The following is a 20337-nucleotide window of genomic DNA, read 5'->3' as shown; positions in this document are numbered from 1 at the left end:
ACAGTCAAAGTAAAGCCTCGTACACGCGATAGGTTAACCAGAGGACAACGGTCTGAAGGACCGTTGTCATAGGTTAACCGATGAAGCTGACTGATGGTCAGTCGTGCCTACACACCATAGGTTAAATAACCAATCGTGTCAGAACGCGGTGACGTAAAACACAACGACGGGCTGAAAAAAAACAAAGTTCAATGCTTCCAAGCATGCGTTGACTTGATTCTGAGCATGCATGTATTTTTAACCGATGGTTGTGCCTACTAACGATCGTTTTTGACCTATCGGTTAGGAATCCATAGGTTCATTTTAAAGCAAGTTGGCTTTTTTTTAACCTATGGTTAAATAACCTATGGGGCCCACACACGATCGGTTTTGACCGATGAAAACGGTCCTTCAGACCGTAGTCCTCTGGTTAACCTATCGTGTGTACGAGGCCTTAGGGATCACTATATTTTTCACAGTCTGCATTTCTTTTTTGGCCATTATTATTATTTGTTCAATTTCAATATAATTACTGAAATAATGTTGCCGTACAGAACAGCCGTGGGTGTCAAATATGCTAAGTACAGCACATTTCTTATTATTTTATTTATTCTTAGATCTACGACTTACTGCTTACACTAATATTTAGCTGTAGATGGAATAATTATCAGCAGGGGTTCCCTGAAACCTGAAAGTTATTTCAAGGTTTCTTCCATGTTAAAAAAAGGTTGAAAAGGGCTGGTTTAGACTGTCATACAAGAGCCTTTAGTCGTACTTTTATTATTTTGCACCATCAGAAAAAAACAAAAAAGAAATAGCTGATAATATAAAATAATGGATCCCGTTTAAAGAAAATGCAAATGCATTGCCCCGGGTATCACTGTGTGTGGAGGAACTCTAAGATATATAGTTGCAAATTATGTTGGTAACTCATTTTATCTAAAGGTTTCTGTCTCCGTGGATCAATCAGTACCACTACGATCAAGAGTTATTATCAGCAACACCATTAGATTTTAAGCACCCCAAACCTTTATTTGCATCGTGAGCTGTGATATATTGAACTCAGAGGATATACCATCCAAGCACAATCTGTCCCCAGCCCATAGAGCACACCAGGGCGTTATGTAACTTCCCAAAGGTCAGAGAAATGAAGTTGGAAGGTCAATGATGCTTCACAGTCAGCTATAGTGTGTTAACCATCTGTACCATTTGTAGGCCTTAGAAAAGAAATAGAACAATATAATGGGTTATTTTAGCAGTGTTTAAAACAAAAGTATAATGAATAGTAGATAGAATGGTAATTACTCTTAAATAGAACCGTCAGCAGGGCCATTACTGCTTAATTGGGTATAATATGTAATATAAGGGAACGAAAAGCTAATTAAAATGAGGTGCAACAAGATATTTTTATCTTCTGATGTTGAGTTGCTTCCTTGGTGGGAATACAACTACCAGGGCCGCTGATAGGGGGGGACCACCAGCCCTCCTGTAGGGGGCCCCGGCACACAGAGGGGCCCAGACAGCAGGAGGGTTGGTGGAGAACAATGCCCTCCGTGTCTCTCACCCAGGTTTCTCCCCCTCTCCCTCCCGCCGGCTTTTAGCTGCTGGGTGAGAGACATGGAGGGATAATGAACCTGGCCAGCCGTCGCTGAGCTCCTTCCCCTGCCCCGAGAGGGGGTTGTGCTAGGAGGAGGGATTTTTGGGAATATTGTGTACTATGAGAGGGATTGAAGAAAGAAGATTTGTGCTGGGAGGGGAGATGCGGGTGATTGTGTACCAGGAGCCGATGAGGAAATTCAGGGCTAATAGGAGGGATTGGGGGAATTGTGCAGGCAGGGGAGATTTGTACTAGGAGGGGGAATTGGGATGGCATTTGTGTCCATTAATAATGATTTTCATGTTTTTTTTGGTGAAAATATTGTATAGAATACCGTCAGGCGTGTATGTGTGTGAAGGGGGGGGGGCATCAGGTAGGCTGTACGGGGCCCCATGATTCCTAACAGCGGCCCTGATAACTACAGTATATGATGGAACCCTAACTGCTATCAGAGCTTTTTTTCTCAGACAATAGGTGCAGGAACTCCCCTTTTCCGAGTCACTTGTTTTCTCCGCCCCTACCCACCTCCGAGCAACGTCCCTTGGTTCCATCACCTACCCACCTCCCAGTACCGCCCCTTTTAGACAATACAGAACCAAGTATCATTTTGTTGTGCTAAGTAATTTGTATGGTATTTGGTTTCCCCTTCAGCCAGCAACAATAGATCCCCTTAACAATGTACCACCCACAACAAAATCCCCCCCCCCCAGCAACAATAGTCTCCCGGCAGCTTCAACAGATCTCCGCACAGCCAGCATTAATAGACTCTCTGGCAGCTATCAACAATAGACCCCTCCCCCAACAGTAGATCTCCTTCAGAAACAACTGACCTCCCAGCAACAATAGGCCCCCCACCAGCAACACTAGACCTCTTCAGCAACAATAGACCCCTCTGCAAAAATAGATCCCCTCCAGCTAGAATAGATCTGCTATCAGTGAGCATCAATACCCTGCAGCACACCCCAGCACCCCATGACATTACATACCGTCAGTCCAGGAGGTGCCGAAACTGCGTTCTCCCACGTTCCTGCTGAAAAAAAAGCCCTGACTGCTATTATGGTGCCTCCTGGATCAGAAGTACAGCAAATGACTTGTTTTAATTCTAAACTGTTAATACATTCATTTTATCAGGGCTTTTTTAAAAAAAAACAATAGGTGCTGGAACTCAACCATGAACCCCCCAAAACCTCTGCCCTCACACACACCTCAAACAGTATGAGGGTCTTAAGGGGCATTAAATACCAGGATTGCATTACATACAGAGTGTATGCATATATAAAATCTGTGTGTAGCGGGTGCCCCGGCCAAGTACACAGGCTCTCCTGAGGGAGAAAGAGCCCGTCAGTCCCTGTGGGGGATTTCTCTCCCCTTCTTCTGTTCACTGACTTAAGGTAATGCGAGTGGGGCTCCACAGGCATCCAGCCGCTCTCTGCTCCCTCCCCTGTGTTCCTATTGGCAGGAGGAGAAGGAGCCAATCAGAGGGGGGGGCAATTAACACAGCCAATGACAAGGACTTTAACAGCATCAGGAGCAGCTGCAAAGGATCCTGGGACATGTAGTACTCATCTAAAATGGCCTCATAGCCTTGTGTGGGGCAGGAAATACAAGAGCCGTCATGCTCTGGAGGAATAGAACAAAAGACTTAATCTTGTTTTCCTCAGGGAAAACAGTCACCACGAGGGAGGAGAAGAGACTGGATGTAGGGGAGAGGTGTTGCCTCCCGGGTCAGTTCACTGCTTGTTCACAGGCATCCATGGCTAGTCGGGGGTATCCAGCCTGAGAGGGGATCCTGGATGCATATCCAGTCCAGTCTACTGTTCAGTTGATTCACATGACATATGTGCATTGTTACTGTCTATCACTTTTTCACAGAAATCTTAGACAATTTCTGTGTTTTATCATAACGTGTGAGTTTATCATTGGTCCTTGCACTTATACTATTGACAGGTGTGCCAGAGGGGGCTGAGACTGTTCTTGGGGTTGAGAGGCAGAGTATGGAACCAAACATACAGTACTTAAGCAGCTCCTCTGGGGGTAGCGCTACGCAGTGGAGGCTGGTGCTCAATTTTTTTTTGGGGGGGGGGGGGGCAAACAACCTGAAAAAAAAACATCAATTGCAACCATTGTGCCCATCAAACGCAACTACTCTGCCAATCAATCGCCCCCACTGTGCCATCAAATGCAGCCATTCTGCCATCAAACGCAGCCACTGTGCCCATAAAACGCAGCCACTGTGCCATCAATTGCCGCCACTGTGCCCATCAAACGCAGCCACTGTACCCATAAATTGCCGCCACTGTGCCATCAAACACAGCTACTGTACCCATCAATTTCTGCCAGGTCGCCCATCAATTGCTGACACTGTGCCCATCAATTGCTGCCAGTAGGCTCATCAATCGCCGCTACTGTGCCCATCAATTGCTGCCAGTGTGCTCACCAATTGCTGACACTGTGCTCATCATTTGCCACTACTGTGCCCATTAAATGCTGCCAGTGTGCATCCCCCACCCGCCCGACACTTACCTGTCTCGGTGGGGCAGCAGGTCATGGTCCTCTATCCTCCTCGCTCCTCAATGTCTTCTCCCATCCTCTCTTCCCATGCTCTGCTATGATTGGATGCCTGATAGGTGGCGTCAAATCACAGCACATGTCGTTTCAGCCAATCAGGTGACAGGTAAAAGACCCGAGCACCTGATTGGCTGAGAGGCAGTTCAGTGTTAGGAAAGTGAAATTTCATTTGCTTTGGTGACAGGTAAAAGAACCTAGCACCTGATTGGCTGAGAGGCAGTTCAGTGTTAGAAAAGCGAAATTTTATTTGCTTTCCTAACACAACGCTGAGTGAACTGTGAGCGCCCAGCATGGCGCCCGCTGTTCACTTTTTTGTATATGGCTCTAATCAGGTGCTTCCAAAAAATACCCTGCCACTGTAATTCAGGTGCTCAGTGCCTAAAAAGGGGTCGGGCACCTGGATAGGGGGTGTCAGCGGCGACCATAGATAGATTCATGCAGTGCATGAACTATCTATGGTGATAGACAGGTGGCAGGAGAGAGGGGGCAGCGCCCGTGCGCCCTTTATGGACGCACCGCCACTGGCGCTACATGTGTATTTTAGCTGTTTGCCTATAGTTCAACTGCAGTGCATATATATCATATATGGTTGCCCCAAACTTTACATACAGAAAAAATTATTATAACAACCCTTGCTAAGATTATTTACATGAGACTGATGACTTTTACATATACTTAACAATTCAAAAAAATAACTTTAGTTTCCCTTTAATCCATTGTAACTTTTACAAGAGAGCTTTTGCATTGTATTTGCTTCTCGTTCCTTTTATTACTCACTAAATCTGGCTTTATAAGAGCGTTAAAACCTACAATTTATGGAGGCAACAACATGCACTTTTATTTTGTTTTTTAGCCTGCCACCATAAAGTAAGCATGATTTATTTTGGCATTATGATCTTTCCCTGATTATACATAAAACAAAAAACATCAGTCTAATCTCAGGGTTGGCTTCTTTTTTTTTATTTATTTTTTTTATTATGGAATGCGGCAGATGGAATGACAGATGTCACATCAATATAATTTGGCTCACACTCTCATTTTCATTGTTGAGCACAGCGGGAGCCTCTCTTTAGGTTAAGGCTCTCACAGGTATACACTATATAGAGTAGGTCTATACTGTATGTCTCTTTTTTTTTTTTTCACTATATTATTATTATTATTATTATTATTATTATTATGCAGGATTTATATAGCGCCAACAGTTTGCGCATAGTGTTTTCCTTGGGCCACAATTTGCAGGGGTGTATGCACACACCAGTATTCTAGACACACATGCTTATTTTTTGTTAAAAGAAAAAAGAAAAAAAGAAAAGAAAGAATAAGAGAAAATGATTTATTTCACTCTTCCATAATCCCTCCTCATCTAATAGTCCATTAGGCTTTTCCATTTGTAATCCATTTTATGTCTGTGTTTTTAGCGGCAGTTGTTTCCTTGTGCGTTGTCTGCTGTCTTTCCTTTTGTAATGTTTGTAAAAGCTTTTAGAGCCTGATTTGTATTTAATGTTTCGGGTTGCCCATCCTGTCGGACGTATGTTATTAACGGTACAGATACCATTGTAGGATCTTCTCTTCCTGTAGGTTTTGTATGTATCATGTGGGAGGCTTTTATTTATTTATACAGGATTTATATAGCGCCAACATTTTGCGCAGCATTTTAGCTTTTGCAAATTTGCACCCTCATTTAATGATTTCATAATGTATTAGTTCTAAAAAATGCTACATTTGCTACATTTTAGAGCACATTGCATCGTCTGATAAGGCTTTAGAAATCATTCAATAAATTTTTTCTGCCAGAAGCAACCGTAGGCACATTCAGGTGTTTGCTTAACCACTTAAAGCGGAGTTCCGGCCACAATTTCACTTTTTAAATATAAATACCCCTGTAATACACAAGCTTAATGTATTCTAGTAAAGTTAGCCTGTAAACTAAGGTCCGTTTTGTTAGGTTGTTACAGCATTTACACACTCTAAAATAGAAATTGACTGGGGCCATCTTAAGTGTGGGCATCATGAAGCCAGACTGTATGACTTCCTGGATTTCAGCCTTGCAGATTTCGAACATGCTCAGTGCTGCACAAGCAGTGTCAGATCAGGTTTCAGCACCTGTGCTGTCCAAGTCACATGATTCTTTGAGACAGGGGAGTGCACAGACTCCACTTTAAGCCCTGGACCATTATGCAGCTAAAGGACCAGGCCCCTTTTTGCGATTCGGCACTGCGTCGCTTTAACTGACAATTGCGCGGTCGTGCGACGTGGCTCCCAAACAAAATTGGTGTCCTTTTTTTCCCACAAATAGAGCTTTCTTTTGGTTGTATTTTATCACCTCTGCGGTTTTTACTTTTTGCGCTATAAACAAAAATATAGTGACAATTTTGAACAAAAATGCAATATTTTTTACTTTTTGCTATAATAAATATCCCCCAAAAATATATAAAAATCAATGTTTTCCTCAGTTTAGGCCGATACGTATTCTTCTACATATTTTTGGTAAAAAATCACAATAAGCGTTTATTGATTGTTTTGCGTAAAAGTTATAGCGTCTACAAAATAGGGGAACGTTTTATGGCATTTTTATTAATATATATATTTTTTTTACTACTAATGGCTGCGATCAGCGATTTTTATCGTGACTGCCACTTTTTGGCGAACACATCAGACACTTTTGACACATTTTTGGGACCGTTGTCATTTTTACAGTGATCAGAGCTATACAAATGCATTAATTACTGTGGAAATGGCAATGACAGTGAAGGGGTTAACCACTAGGGGGTGCTGACTAGGGGGTGCTGGGGGTTAAATGTGCTCTAGTGTGTGATTCTTACTGTAGGGGGGCGTGGCTGGGCGTGTGACGTCACTGATCGTCGTTCCCTATGACAGGGAACAGACGATCACTGACAAGCCACTAGGAAGAACGGGGAAAGGTTTGTTTACACTCCCTGTCCTTTAGCTCTGTGACACCGGCAGCAATTCGGTCCGTGGGTCCCGCGGGCGCGGTCACGAGCTTCGGATCAGGTCGCGAGCGAGCCGCCGGTGTGTGCTCCCGACCCACGGCTGGGTTCTTAAAGGGGACATACCTGTACACCCTTGCGCCCAGCCGTGCCATTTTGTTGACGTATATCATCGTGCGGTGGTCCACAAGTGGTTAAAGTGACACTAAAGGTCTGCAGATTTTTTTTTTTTTAAAACAAACATGTCATACTTACCTCCACTGTGCATCTTGTTTTGCACAGAGTGGCCCCGAACACTGTCTTCTGGGGTCCCACGGTGGCTGTCTCGGCTCCTCCCCACTTCAGATAACCCCCTCTGGTAAGCGCTCTGCCAAGGGGGTTACCTCGCAGGTGCGCTCCCGAGTACTGTTGTCAGCGTCCATTGCCGCTGAGTACAGGACTCTGCCCCACCCCCCGGCGCCCACGTCACTGGATTTGATTGACAGCAGTGGCTGCGCTGTTATGAATCTTTCCAATGAAGACCCGAGAAGACCGGGCAAAGGAAGAGCGCGTTCGCATCGTGGGACTTTCCATGGCTCAGGCAAGTAAAATAGGGTGCATTAAGGTGAAAAAGAAAGGATACTGTGGAGTATGTAACATACTGCACAGCATAAAAAATTGTTCTGTCTCTGGTCTGGAGTAGGCAATGTACAGCACAGTGTATAGAGAAGTAATTCCAACACACTTGGCACCCCAGCACACTAAGAACCTACACCCATCTCATCTCATATGCCCTGTACACGTGATCGGTTCAATTGATAAAAAAGAACCGATGGATTTTTTCATTAGATATCCGATGAAGCTGACTTTCATCAGTCTTGCCTACACACCATCATCCGATCGTGTCCAATGCAGTGACGTAAAACACAACGATGTGCTGAGAAACATTAAGTTCAATGCTTTGGGGCATGTGTCGACTTGATTCTGAGAATGCGTGGATTTTTGACCGACGGATTTCCCCACAGACGATCGTTTTTTTCTATCGATTTTTTAACCATACGAAAATTTTAAAACAGGTTCTATTTTTTTTCACCGATGGGAAAAAAAAACTGATGGGGCCCACACACGATCGGTTCGTCCAATGAAAACGGTCCTTCGGTCCGTTTTCATTAGACGAACCGATCGCGTGTACAGGGCATTACACTTAGAACTCTCTTTAGTAAACCATCAAGTTGACAGTTTTCTGGCAACTAGCAGATCTTTACGTTTTGGCCAGCAGTCTTCCTTTTACCCCTGAAGAACATACTCAAAGAGGCACTGGGAACTTTAAAAACTGCCTCAGTGTTAAAGTTCTCCAAAAGAAAAATTTTGGGTAGTCCCCAGAAAAGTAATAGAGGAGAAATCTTCCAAGGAGGACCTGAGGGTTCCCAAGTAGTTGCCATAATTTGCAGGTATTTCCTCTTACTTCCTGTTTTGGCTATGGAACAGGAAGTGAAGGGAAATCTCCCCAATAGAACAATGATGGCAAAAAAAAAAACTGACAGGGTCTATAACCCTCAGACACGTCCGGAACTCGACGGGCAAAACTCATCGTTTCAACTCATTGAACAACGAGGAAATAGAGAACATGTTCTCTATTTGGCTCGACGAGGAACTCGTCGGCTTCCTCGGCCGAAAGTGTACACACGGCCGGGTTTCTCGGCAGAATTCAGCTCCGATCGAGTTTCTGGCTGAATTCTGCCGAGAAACTTGGTCGTGTGTACGGGGCCTCACTTATTCTATCCAACATAGAAAAAAGTGTTGCCTATTGTTCTACTTTAACATTAGATGGTTGCTACAGCCCAAACTTCCACTTTCTTCCACCCCTAGCTTTTGCTAATTTAACTTTTTTTTCTTTTTTAAGTATAGCAGAAATATGCAGAACTTTTTTTTTCTTTCTAGTTTTGGATAGATTGGAGAGGGATTAGAACACCTGTCAGATTTGTATTGCTAACATTTTTTCACTTAAGGATTAACTGGTGTTTGGACATATTCATCACTTTAAACATATACAGTGGAACCTCGGTTTAAGAGTAACTTGGTTTGAGAGCATTTTGATTTGCGAGCAATTTTTTTTTTTTAATTCTAACTTGGTTTGCGAATGTTGGCTCGCAAGACAAGCAAAATTCAAGCTAAATAGGCCTGCAGTACCTCATTTGGCCTGAGGTATGGGGGCGCAGGAGCCGAGAAAAGCCAAACATTGGCCTGCAGTACCTCATTTGGCCTGAGGTACAGTGGCGCAGAAAACGAGCCGAAGTGTCCTCGTGCCTTGTCCCCCACCTCTGGCCGCATTCGGTATTGCATTCCATTGAAGTCAATGCGGAACAAATTATTTTCGTTTCCAATGGGAAAACTCTCTTTGATATGCGAGTACTTTGGATTACGGGAGCAAAAAAGCCGCGCCTGTATTGCTATCTGGCTAGCTGCTGCCTATAGTGTGTTTTTTCCACTTCCTAGAATGGAATATGCTCGTAATCCGAGGTTCAACTGTGTTTTGGATTATGTGACGGTTTATATCCTCTGATAATGTATTGAGGAAAGACTTTATTATATATCACTATTTTGACAGTGTAACATTTTTTTTTCTTTACTTGCTTTTATGGTATGTACATATTTATGAGTGCTGCTGACGGACTTCCATCGGACTTTTACATGGATTTTTGTCCAAAGGGGCGTTGGCCATGAACTTGGTATGCATACACGCGGCAGAACTTTTTCAGCCAACATTCACCAAATCACGTGTTTTTTCAGCTCTTTCCTGCCACCCTTTGGGCAACTTCTGCTATTGTTGTCTGATGTTTAGCATTGTTCTGAGCATGCGTGTTTGTACTTTGGATTTTAGTCCGATGAACTTGTGTACACACGATCGGATGTTCCGACGTAACACATTTGTTGTCGGAAAGTTTGAGAGCATGCACAGCCAACATTTGTCCGTGGAAATTCCAACAACAATTGTCCGATGGAGCATACAGACTGCCGGATTGTCCGATAAAACATGTCCGTCGAACCGTTGTTGTTGGAAAGTCCGATCGTGTGTATGGGCCTTAAAGCGGGGGTTCACCCAAAAAAAAAATTCTAACATTACAGTGAGCCGAGTAGTGATAATGACATTATGCTGACTTTTTAAATTATATTTCCGTACATACCGTTTTATCTATATTTTCACTGCGGCTTCCGGGTATGTAATCTGCGGGACTGGGCGTTCCTATTCACATGCTAATTAATTGACCTGCTTCCGACCGGCGCATACAGCGCGTCACGAGTTGGCGAACGAAGCCGGACTTTGAGTCGGCTCTATACGGCGCATGCGCACAGACGTTCGGCTTCTTTCGGCAACTTGTGACGCGCTGTATGCGCCGGTCAGAAGCATGTCAATCAATTAGCATGTGAATAGGAACGCCCAGTCCCGCAGATTACATACCCGGAAGCCGCAGTGAAAATATAGATAAAACGGTATGTACGGCAACAAAATTAAAAAGTCAGCATAATGTCATTATCACAACTCGGCTCAATGTAATGTTAGAATTTTTTTTTTGGGTGAACCCCCGCTTTAAGTTTCAAGTGCCCATAAGAAGATTATATCTGTTGTTCTGTTTTAACTTGGGGCAAGAGGGCCAAATATTGTTCATAACTAAATTTTACCAAAATTAACCGTGAAAAATCTATAATTAAAACTTTATTATATATTTCTTTCAGAGGCCACTATTTTGAGTTATGACGGAAGCATGTTTATGAAAATACAACTTCCGGTTGTTATGCACACGGAGGCAGAAGATGTGACTTTGCGTTTCCGGTCGCAGCGTGCATACGGTATTTTAATGGCGACCACTTCAAGAGAATCTGCAGATACTTTACGACTGGAACTGGATGCTGGACGCGTAAAACTTACGGTTAACTTAGGTAACGCCAAAACAAGATGAATCTGTTCTCACAAGCTTACATCTTTCTTCTTGCTTGCCTCTCTAGTTACTTTATTTTATCTATCTATTTATTTATTTATTTCTTTATTTTAATTACTTACTCGCAAACGTTATTTATTTCTGCTTGCAAAAATACAGTTTTATGATATTAAACAGTTTAAAAAGAGAAGACTAAAAATTATATTTTCTTTTTATCACACGGATCTCCTATTATTATAGTTTTTAAAAGCAGTGGGCCAGATTCACGTACTTGCGCTGTGGCGTAATGTATGTCATTTACGTAACACCGCCGCAAGTTTTAAGCGTAAGTGCTTCATTCACAAAGCACTTGCCTGTAAACTTGCGGCGGCGTAACGTAAATCCGTCCGGCGCAAGCCCGCCTAATTCAAATGGGGCGTGTACCATTTAAATTAGGCGCGTTTCCACGCCGAACGTTCTGCGCATGCTCCGTTAGGAAATTTCCTGCCGTGCTTTGCGCAAAATTACGGCGCCCCGACGTGTTTTTTGAACGGCGACGTGCGTTACATCCTTTCGTATTCCCGGACGTCTTACGCAAAAAAAAAAAAAAAAAATTTGATGCGGGAACGACGGCCATACTTTAACATGGGCTGTCTAATATTACACCACCTAAATAGCAAGTGCAACTTTACGACGGGAAAAAACGACTAGTGGCGACGTAAGAGAAATCGACGAACGCGCGTACCTTCGTGGATTGCCGTAAACAGCTAATTTGCATACCCGACGCGGAAAACGACGCAAACTCCACCCAGCGGTCGCAGAAGTATTGCATCCTAAGATCCGAAGGCGTACGAAGCCGTACGCCTGTCGGATCTAAGCCAAATGCCGTCATATCTTTGTTTGTGAATTACAAATAAAATTTGAAAGTACGCCGGAGTATCAGCAGATACTCTGGCGTACTTCTCTGAATCTGGCCCAGTATACATAAAGTACAACGTGTTTGATTTATTAGCATGAACATGTTAGTAGGCAAACATAGGGAATAGAACCTTTGGCACATATTTTTATTCTGTATCTTCTCTTTTTGAACAGTCTCTTGTACACTAAAATCACTTTTTGTTCTTTATTTTTCTTTATTTTTTTGTATTTCTTCTTAATACTTATTTTTGTGATTGCATTATGTATGTCTTCGATCAAAAGTGAACATAAACCTTCAAAGACCAAGGTCTGCGGCCCTTAGCAAACAGTCTGGTGAACATACTTCACACTAATTCTTCACAGAAAAATGTTTAAAACTTTTTTTTTATTTTTTTTGTAGTGGGCTTCCAAAGCACACAACTATATTTAAGCGATTATATTAAAAATAAAATGTTAAAAAAATATATATAAAAAAAAGATTGGTTGGACATTTATAAACATAAAACCTTATGTTTCTTTGTGTTGTTAATTTATTTGTGCTGCTATTATTTTCTTTTTATATTTATTCCTCTGTAGTTGGTGCACAAAAATAGGTTAATAAAAAGAAAAAAAATACATTTACAACAAAAAAATAAAAAAAATGGACATGACATAGCCATATCCAAGTGGACTCGTGATTAAAGTACCTTTTATTACAATATATATTCCAACAAAAAGAAAAATCTATAATAAATATATTTCAGGCACTGCTCTGCTTCCCTCTAGTGGCTCACATGCAGAATCTGTCGAAAAATATCCATCACTGCAGTTTTTTTCCTGTGGAAAGACGTGTGCCTGTTTTGATCCCAGACTGTTTGCCACCACTTTTCTGATGCGGTTGACGACACGTGACAAACGCTGCTAAATGGAAACTAAATCTTTGATTTTTTTTTTTTTTTTTTTTAACAAATGTGCTCCTCAAGGCCAATAAAAAATTAAAATAATATAAAAATATATCCAGATTAGAACTGTTAACAGTGTCATGCATTTCTTTGCTAAATATATATATATATATATATATATATATATATATATATATATATATATTTTTTTTTTTTTTTTTTTAAATATATAATCATAATTATCATTACAATTTTACAATTTTAAATGATTGAGGATTTTTTTTACAGAAGATAGAAGTCTAAAGCTGATTTAACAAGCCTATGCTTTTCAACAATTCAGCTGTAAAATCTTTGACTATTAAATAAAAAAAAAAAAAAAAAATTGTGTTTAATACATTTAGTAATTTGTTTCCAAGATATTTAAAATACTACAGTTAAGAAGTTTGATACTCCAGCTACTGTAATATTTTTTTCTCTGCTTTTTAAGCCTTTGAGGGGAGACATAACTGTCCAAGATGGCTGATCTTTTTTAAGGCAAGCTCTGTACCCCATTGTGACGGAACATATGTCATTCAGTTTCTTACTAAAATGTTCTTGCATTTATGGGAAGAGGTAGCTGCCTGTCTAGGTCGCTTATCTTTGACTGAAATAAAACCTACCTAGATTGGTTTCCATGTAGCGCTGTTTGAAATGGCCATTTTAACTTACTATTAACATGACAGATTTTGTGTCTGTGGGCAAGTTGGATAGAAGAATATATATATATGATACACACTGGCCAGATGTACATGTGTCTGTCCCCGGAAGGGTGGACTGTAATTTTATTGGATGTCTGCAGCTAATACCTTGAAGGATAAATATTCATTTCTCATCTATTCTTCCCTATCTAGACTGTATCAGGATTAACTGTAATTCCAGTAAGTGCCTATTCAACATTTTAAACGATTTTCTTGCCTTTTATCTATTTTATGCATATTAACTGATGTGCTTATTTGAACTCAATAATTTTTCATTATAATTATTATGTGTTAAAATTCTTAGACTATTAGATTTTTATTTATTTTTTCTGACCTCTCAAGACGAGCTTGGGTTGCATGTTGTTTTTGTTGATTATATATAAAAGAAAAAAAAAGAAGATTTGATAAAAACAAAAATTGATAAATTAGACCAACATTATATAGTATTGTATTTACTGTGTTTACGTAAAGAAGGAATTCAGGGAAACATCAAAAGCCTTATCTCAGGCAGGCTGTTTTGTGATTTACAGTCTTCATTTGAATAAAGTATAAATCCATCCACATTTTTGGATCGTGAGAATGGTATAGATCGAGAAAAGAAGGTTGGGAAAGGCTGCAATATATTATAATTATATTATATTATATGTTATATATTATAATACCGTATTTATCGGCGTATACCGCGCACTTTTTTGCCCTGAAAATCAGGGCAAAATCGTGGGTGCGCGGTATACGCCGATACCCGCTTTCCTGCGCTGAGTTTGAATACTGCGCCGACATATTCCGAGCGCAGTACACTCGGGTGAAGTCGGGCAGTCTCGGCTCCTTCCGCGCTCACGTCCTGGACGTACAGGACGTCAGCGCGAGAGTTGCCGAGCCTGCCCGACAATACACGAGTGTACTGCGGTCGGTATATGTCGGCGCAGTATTCAAACTCGGCACGGGAAACGAGCGGGGAGGACGCGAGGACGCCGTAGACGGACGCCGGACCCGACGAAGAGGACACCCGAAGCCGCAGAAGGACGCCGGACACGACGAAGAGGACACCCGAAGCCGCAGACGAACGCCGGACACTATGAGGCCGCCGATGGACGCCGCGCAAGACACCAAAACTGTAAGTACAAAAAAAACTTTTTTCCACAGGATTCGGGGCAACTTTAGGGGTGCGTGGTATATGCGGGAGCGCGTTATACCGCGATAAATACGGTATATATATTTTTTCTAAATAATATACCGTATTTGCCGGCGTATAAGACGACCCCCTAATTTTCCAGATAAAATGTTGGTTTTGGGATATTCTCACTGTATAAGACGACTCCTCACTGTGCCATTATTACATGCCTCACTGTGCTCACTTTTGGGGCATGATTTTAGATGCAAAAAGTCGTCTTATACGCCGGAAAATAAGGTATTATAATTATTTAGAAATCGGAATTGTTTTTTTTTTAACCTAGTCCCGCTTATACACGATCGGTTCGTCTGATGAAAACGGTCTGATGGACCGTTTTCATCAGACGAACCGATCATGTGTGGGCCCCATCGTTTTTTTTCCCCATCGGTGAAAAAAAATTAGAACCTGTTTTAAAAATGATCTGATGGTTAAAAAAACGATAGAAAAAAATCATCGTCTGTGGGGAAATCCATCGGTTAAAAATCCACGCATGCTCAGAATCAAGTCGACGCATGCTCGGAAGCATTGAACTTAATTTTTCTCAGCACGTCGTAGTGTTTTACGTCACCGCGTTCTGACACGATCGTTTTTTTAACTGATGGTGTGTAGGCAAGACTGATGAAAGTCAGCTTCATCGGATATTTGATGAAAAAATCCATCAGACCGTTTTAATCGGATGAACCGATCGTGTGTACAGGGCAAAAAGGGAGTTTATAATATTTAGTAGTTCCTTTTATTGATCTGTTATAACTCATAAAGAAGGGGGGCACATTTATACCAGATGGGCAAATGTTAGGTTTAAACTACTCCAGCCCCGGAAGATTTTATCCGCTTAATGACCAGAGCATTTTTTTTGCGATATGGCACTGCGTCGCTTTAACTTGCACGGTCATGTGACGCTGTACCCAAACAAAATGTATGTCCTTTTTCCCCCCACTTATAAAGCTTTCTTTTTGGTGGTATTTGATCACCTCTGCGGTTTGCTCATAAGTTATCGTGTCTACAAACTACGGGATAGATTTAGAGACTTTCATTTATTTTTTATTGTTTTTAGTGGTAATGGCGGCGATCTGCGATTTTTTAGCGGGACTTCGGCGGACAAAATTGACCCCGAATTGCAATTTTTGGGGACCAGTGACATTATTACATTGATCAGTGCTATGAAAATGCACTGATCAATGTAAAAATGTCACTGGCAGGGAAGGGTTCAACACTAGATGCGATCAAGGGGTTAAATGTGTTCCCTGGGAGGTTTTCTAACTGTAGGGTTGATGGGCTTACTGAAACATGACAGAAATCACTGCTCCTGATCACTGGGAGCAGTAGATCCCTGTCCTGTCACTAGGCAGAACGGGGAAATGCCTTGTTTACATAGGCAGTTCCCCCTTTCTGCCTCTCCTCGATCGCAGGCCGCCGGCGCACTCTCCTGTGGCGAGCAAGCTCACTATTCCACTTTTACAGACCGGTGTACAGGTACGTTCGTTTGCGTAGGAGTGCCATTCTGCCGACGTATATCGAGTCGGTCGGCAAGTGGTTAAGCTGTCAACAAGCTTCACACCAAAGATTGTTCTGCAGATATTTATGTTTGCATTGTGCAATCTTGAATATTTATGTCTCTGGAGGATGGAGGGAAAGCACTGTATTAATAAAACTGACAAGTGCTGGCCTATCTTGGAAAGAAACGATAGTGATCAGTTGGGAAATTAAAACCTGGCCAGTTGTCTCTCCATGGAGAATGTTCATCTAAGCATTATCTATGGTTGAGGTGGGCTTACAGACAAATTGTTACCCAATTGTTGATCAATCCAACTGGTTGGATTGAGCAAACATTCCCCTTGTGTCAGGTAAACACAAGGCGCTTCCAAGCATACTTTTTTGCAATTGCAATTTAGGTATCACAGGTGCATTCTGTGTAAATAAATGTTTTGTTATTTGTAAAATACAAAAAAAAAAAAAAATATATATATATATATATATATATATATATATATATATATATACACACACACATACGTACATATATATGTTTTTTGGTCAGTTTCATTTGATATTCAATGTCTTATTTTTTTCTAATAAAAAAAATATCTATCTATCTATCTATCTATCTATCTATCTATCTATCTATCTATCTATATATATTTTTTTCTTTTAAATTAGAAAAAAATAAGACACTGACTATCAAATGAAACTGACCAAATATCGGTTTTCCCTTCAAGGTCTCCATTCCTATCTGTTAACAGGGTTAAAAATATCGGGTAGCTATTAGGCGATGCACCACAAATGAATATTGATTTCTATATTGAATAGTTAGGGGTTAACTAACTGAGGAACTGAGGTGGCATTTTTTTCACAGTGGCACAGTGAGGCTGCAATTGATATTTTTTTTGGTAGTCAGATAAGGCAAGCATGGCTCAATAACACACAAACGTTTAACGTTTGTGTGTTATTGAGCCATGCTTGCCTTATCCGACTACCAAAAAAAAAACATTAATTGCAGCCTCACTGTGCCATCACATACAGCCACTGTGCCATCACACGTCACCACTGTGCCCATCAAACGCAGCCACTGTGCCATCACATGCAGCCACTGTGCCATCACATGCAGCCACTGTGCCATCACACGCAGCCACTATGCCACTGCCAACACACGTCACCACTGTGCCCATCAAACGCAGCCACTGTGCCATCACATGCAGCCACTGTGCCATCACATGCAGCCACTGTGCCAACACACGCCGCCACTGTGCCCATCAAACGTAGCCACTGTGCCATCAAACACAGCCACTGTAACCATCTATTATTGCAACTGCCAGTTTGCCCCATCAATTGCCACCACTGTGCCCATCAAACACAGCCACTGTGCCATCACTCGCAGCCACTATGCCACTGCCAACACACGTCGCCACTGTGCCCATCAAACATTGCCACTGTGCCATCAAACGCAGCCACTGTAACCATCAATTATTATTGCCACATCGATTGCCGCCAAAAAATTTAAATAGGGGGAAAACAAAGAAAATTCATTTTCGGTTTCGGTTTCGGACTGATTTTTTTTTATTTCGGTTTCGTTTCGGTTCTGAAATTTCCATTTCGGTGCACCCCTAATATATATATATATATATATATATATATATATATATATATATATATGTTTTTTGGTCAGTTTCATTTGATATTCAATGTCTTATTTTTCTCTAATTTAAAAAAATTATTAAAAGTTATATTTATATATATCTATCTATCTATCAATAAATAAATACATAAATAAATAAATATCTATAGATATAGATATATAAAAAAAAAAAAAAATTGTAAAAAAAATAAGACATTGAATATTAAATGAAACTGGCCAAAAATCGTTTTTCCCTTCAAGGTCTCCGTTCCTACCTCTTAACAGGGTTAAAAATATCTGGAAGCTCTTAGGCGATGCACCACAAATTAATATTGATTTTTTTTTTGGCCTCCACATGTACAGATTGTTATACAATGGAACAGTTTAGGCTGTATTGTATGGTATTCTCCTCCGTTATTGACCCAAAACATCAAGAAACCATTGTCATGGGTGGGTTGGCTTTCTTCTCCTGACAGTCTGATGGGGCATAGACAAATATAGATAATCTTTTTTCCAAGTTATCACCTCATAGGTTTGTATTGGGGAGATGCCCGACATACAATTGAATAATACATGTGTATGTCAGGCTAGAAGACGTTTGTCTGATGATCAGATCATTTACTTTGACAACTTTTTAGCATCCGTTGGAGCAACTTTCATGCACCCAGCCCATCTTAGCACTACTGATCACAGGCTGAGGCCCCATACACACGGGAGCATTTATCCGCGGATACGGTCCAGCGGACCGTTTCCACGGATAAATCCTCTCAAAGATTTCTGCAGATTTCTATGCGATGGAGTGTACTCACCATCGCATTGAAATCCGCACGGAAATCCTCTGGCGATGACGTGTCGCGCCGTCGCCGCGATTATGACGCGGCGACGTGCGCGACGCTGTCATATAAGGAATTCCACGCATGCGTTGAATCATTACGACGCGTGCGGGGAATCCCTTTGGACGGATGGATCCGGTGAGTCTGTACAGACCAGCGGATCCATCCGTGGGATCTGATTCCAGCGGATAGATATTCTGTGCATGTCGACAAATATCTATCTGCTGGAATTCGGAAATATCCGCGGATAAATATCCGCCGGAGTGTACACACCATAGAATCTATCCGCTGAAACCCATTTGATGGGATTTATCTGCGGATAGATTCTATGGTGTGTATGGGGCCTTAGACGTGAAATGTATGTATGCTCTCCATGGAAATCAGTCATCTGAAGACTATAAATTATTAAACAGTCTGCATTCGAGTATGAGAAAGAGGCTTACCAATTTCCTGGAGAACTTCTTTAGAACATTTTACACAAAATTAAACTGTTATAACGTGTTAGAATTTTTTATTTATTTTTTACATATAACAATGTACACATTTTCTTGATTATTGGTTTGGAAAAGTATGTGGACTGTGTCATTATTTTAATTCAAATGAACTATCTAGGAAAATTAGACAAAAAATTATAAAAGTACTGAGATTTTATAATTATTTAATGTTAATTTGAGGTTTAAATAACCATTAACCCCTTTTTTAACTTCAATATGTCTTTTAAATTCCAAATGTAAAATGTCCCTTACCGTGAACATTTTATTAAACCTTACACCTTAAACATAAAGGGCCAGATTCACAAAAGAAGTACGCCGGCGTATCTTCTGATACGCCGGCGTACTTTCAAATGTGCCGCGTCGTATCTTTAGTTTGAATCCTCAAACCAAGATACGACGGCTTCTGGCTTCGATCCGACAGGCGTACGGCTTCGTACGCCTTCGGATCGTAGGTGCAATACTTTGGCGCCCGCTGGGTGGAGTTTGCGTCGTTTTCCGCGTCGGGTATACAAATTAGCTTTTTCCGGCGATCCACGAAGGTACGCGCGGCCATCGCATTCTCTTACGTCGTCGCTAGTCTGTTTTTCCCGGTGTATAGTTAAAGCTGCTGTTTTGTGGCGTATAGATAGACTTTCCATGTTAAAGTATGGCCGTCGTTCCCGCGTCGAATTACATTTTTTTTTTTGCGTAAGTCGTCCGTGAATAGTAAAGTAACGCACATCAAAGTTCAAAAAATGACGTCGGTGCGACGTCATTTCGCGCAAAGCACGGCGGGAGATTTCAAAACGGAGCATGCGCATTTCAATCGTCGCGGGGACGCGCTTCATTTAAATGAATCACACCCCCTACCCGCCCAATTTGAAATACGCGCCAAGAAATACACTACGCCGCCGTAACTTACGGTGCAAAATCTTCCTGGATTCGAAATTCCGCCAGGTAAGATACGGCGGCGTATATATATTTATCACAAATATTTAAATTTACGCTTTTCACCCCTGCAAATTTTATATATGTTACAATTTTTTTTATTTGACAAGAAAGGCAGACTTATAAAAAAAAAATAGCTAGACAGATTTATTGGGTACTTTTTGTACTTCTGCTTGATTCTTCAAATGACATTTATCATGACTGGCTTCTGGTGTCAAAGTAATTTTCTTTGAGGTTGTTGTCTGCACTTATTTTTCTGGAAGCCGTGTGGAACTG

At 41.3% G+C, this 20337-nt stretch overlaps 1 protein-coding gene across 20 annotated transcripts in view; it reads left to right on the top strand.

Moving 5' to 3' along the window:
* Positions 1 to 20337, top strand: part of NRXN1 (neurexin 1) — a 1744826-nt gene that overhangs the window by 847323 nt on the left and 877166 nt on the right. For 16 of the 20 annotated variants that reach the window (XM_040351628.1, XM_040351619.1, XM_040351617.1 and 13 more), the window contains 2 exons: positions 10807 to 11010; positions 13678 to 13704. In XM_040351628.1, the coding sequence (XP_040207562.1) occupies positions 10807 to 11010; positions 13678 to 13704 (231 nt within the window). The remainder of the gene's footprint in view (positions 1 to 10806; positions 11011 to 13677; positions 13705 to 20337) is intronic. The other 4 variants (XM_040351620.1, XM_040351621.1, XM_040351606.1 and 1 more) reach the window with 1 other exon arrangement.

Source organism: Rana temporaria, chromosome 4 (genome assembly GCF_905171775.1).
Source record: "Rana temporaria chromosome 4, aRanTem1.1, whole genome shotgun sequence".
In the NCBI taxonomy this organism is placed as follows: Eukaryota; Metazoa; Chordata; class Amphibia; order Anura; family Ranidae; genus Rana; species Rana temporaria.
The sequence above is the reverse complement of the archived record's forward strand: the minus strand, read 5'-3'. Positions and strand labels throughout refer to the sequence as shown.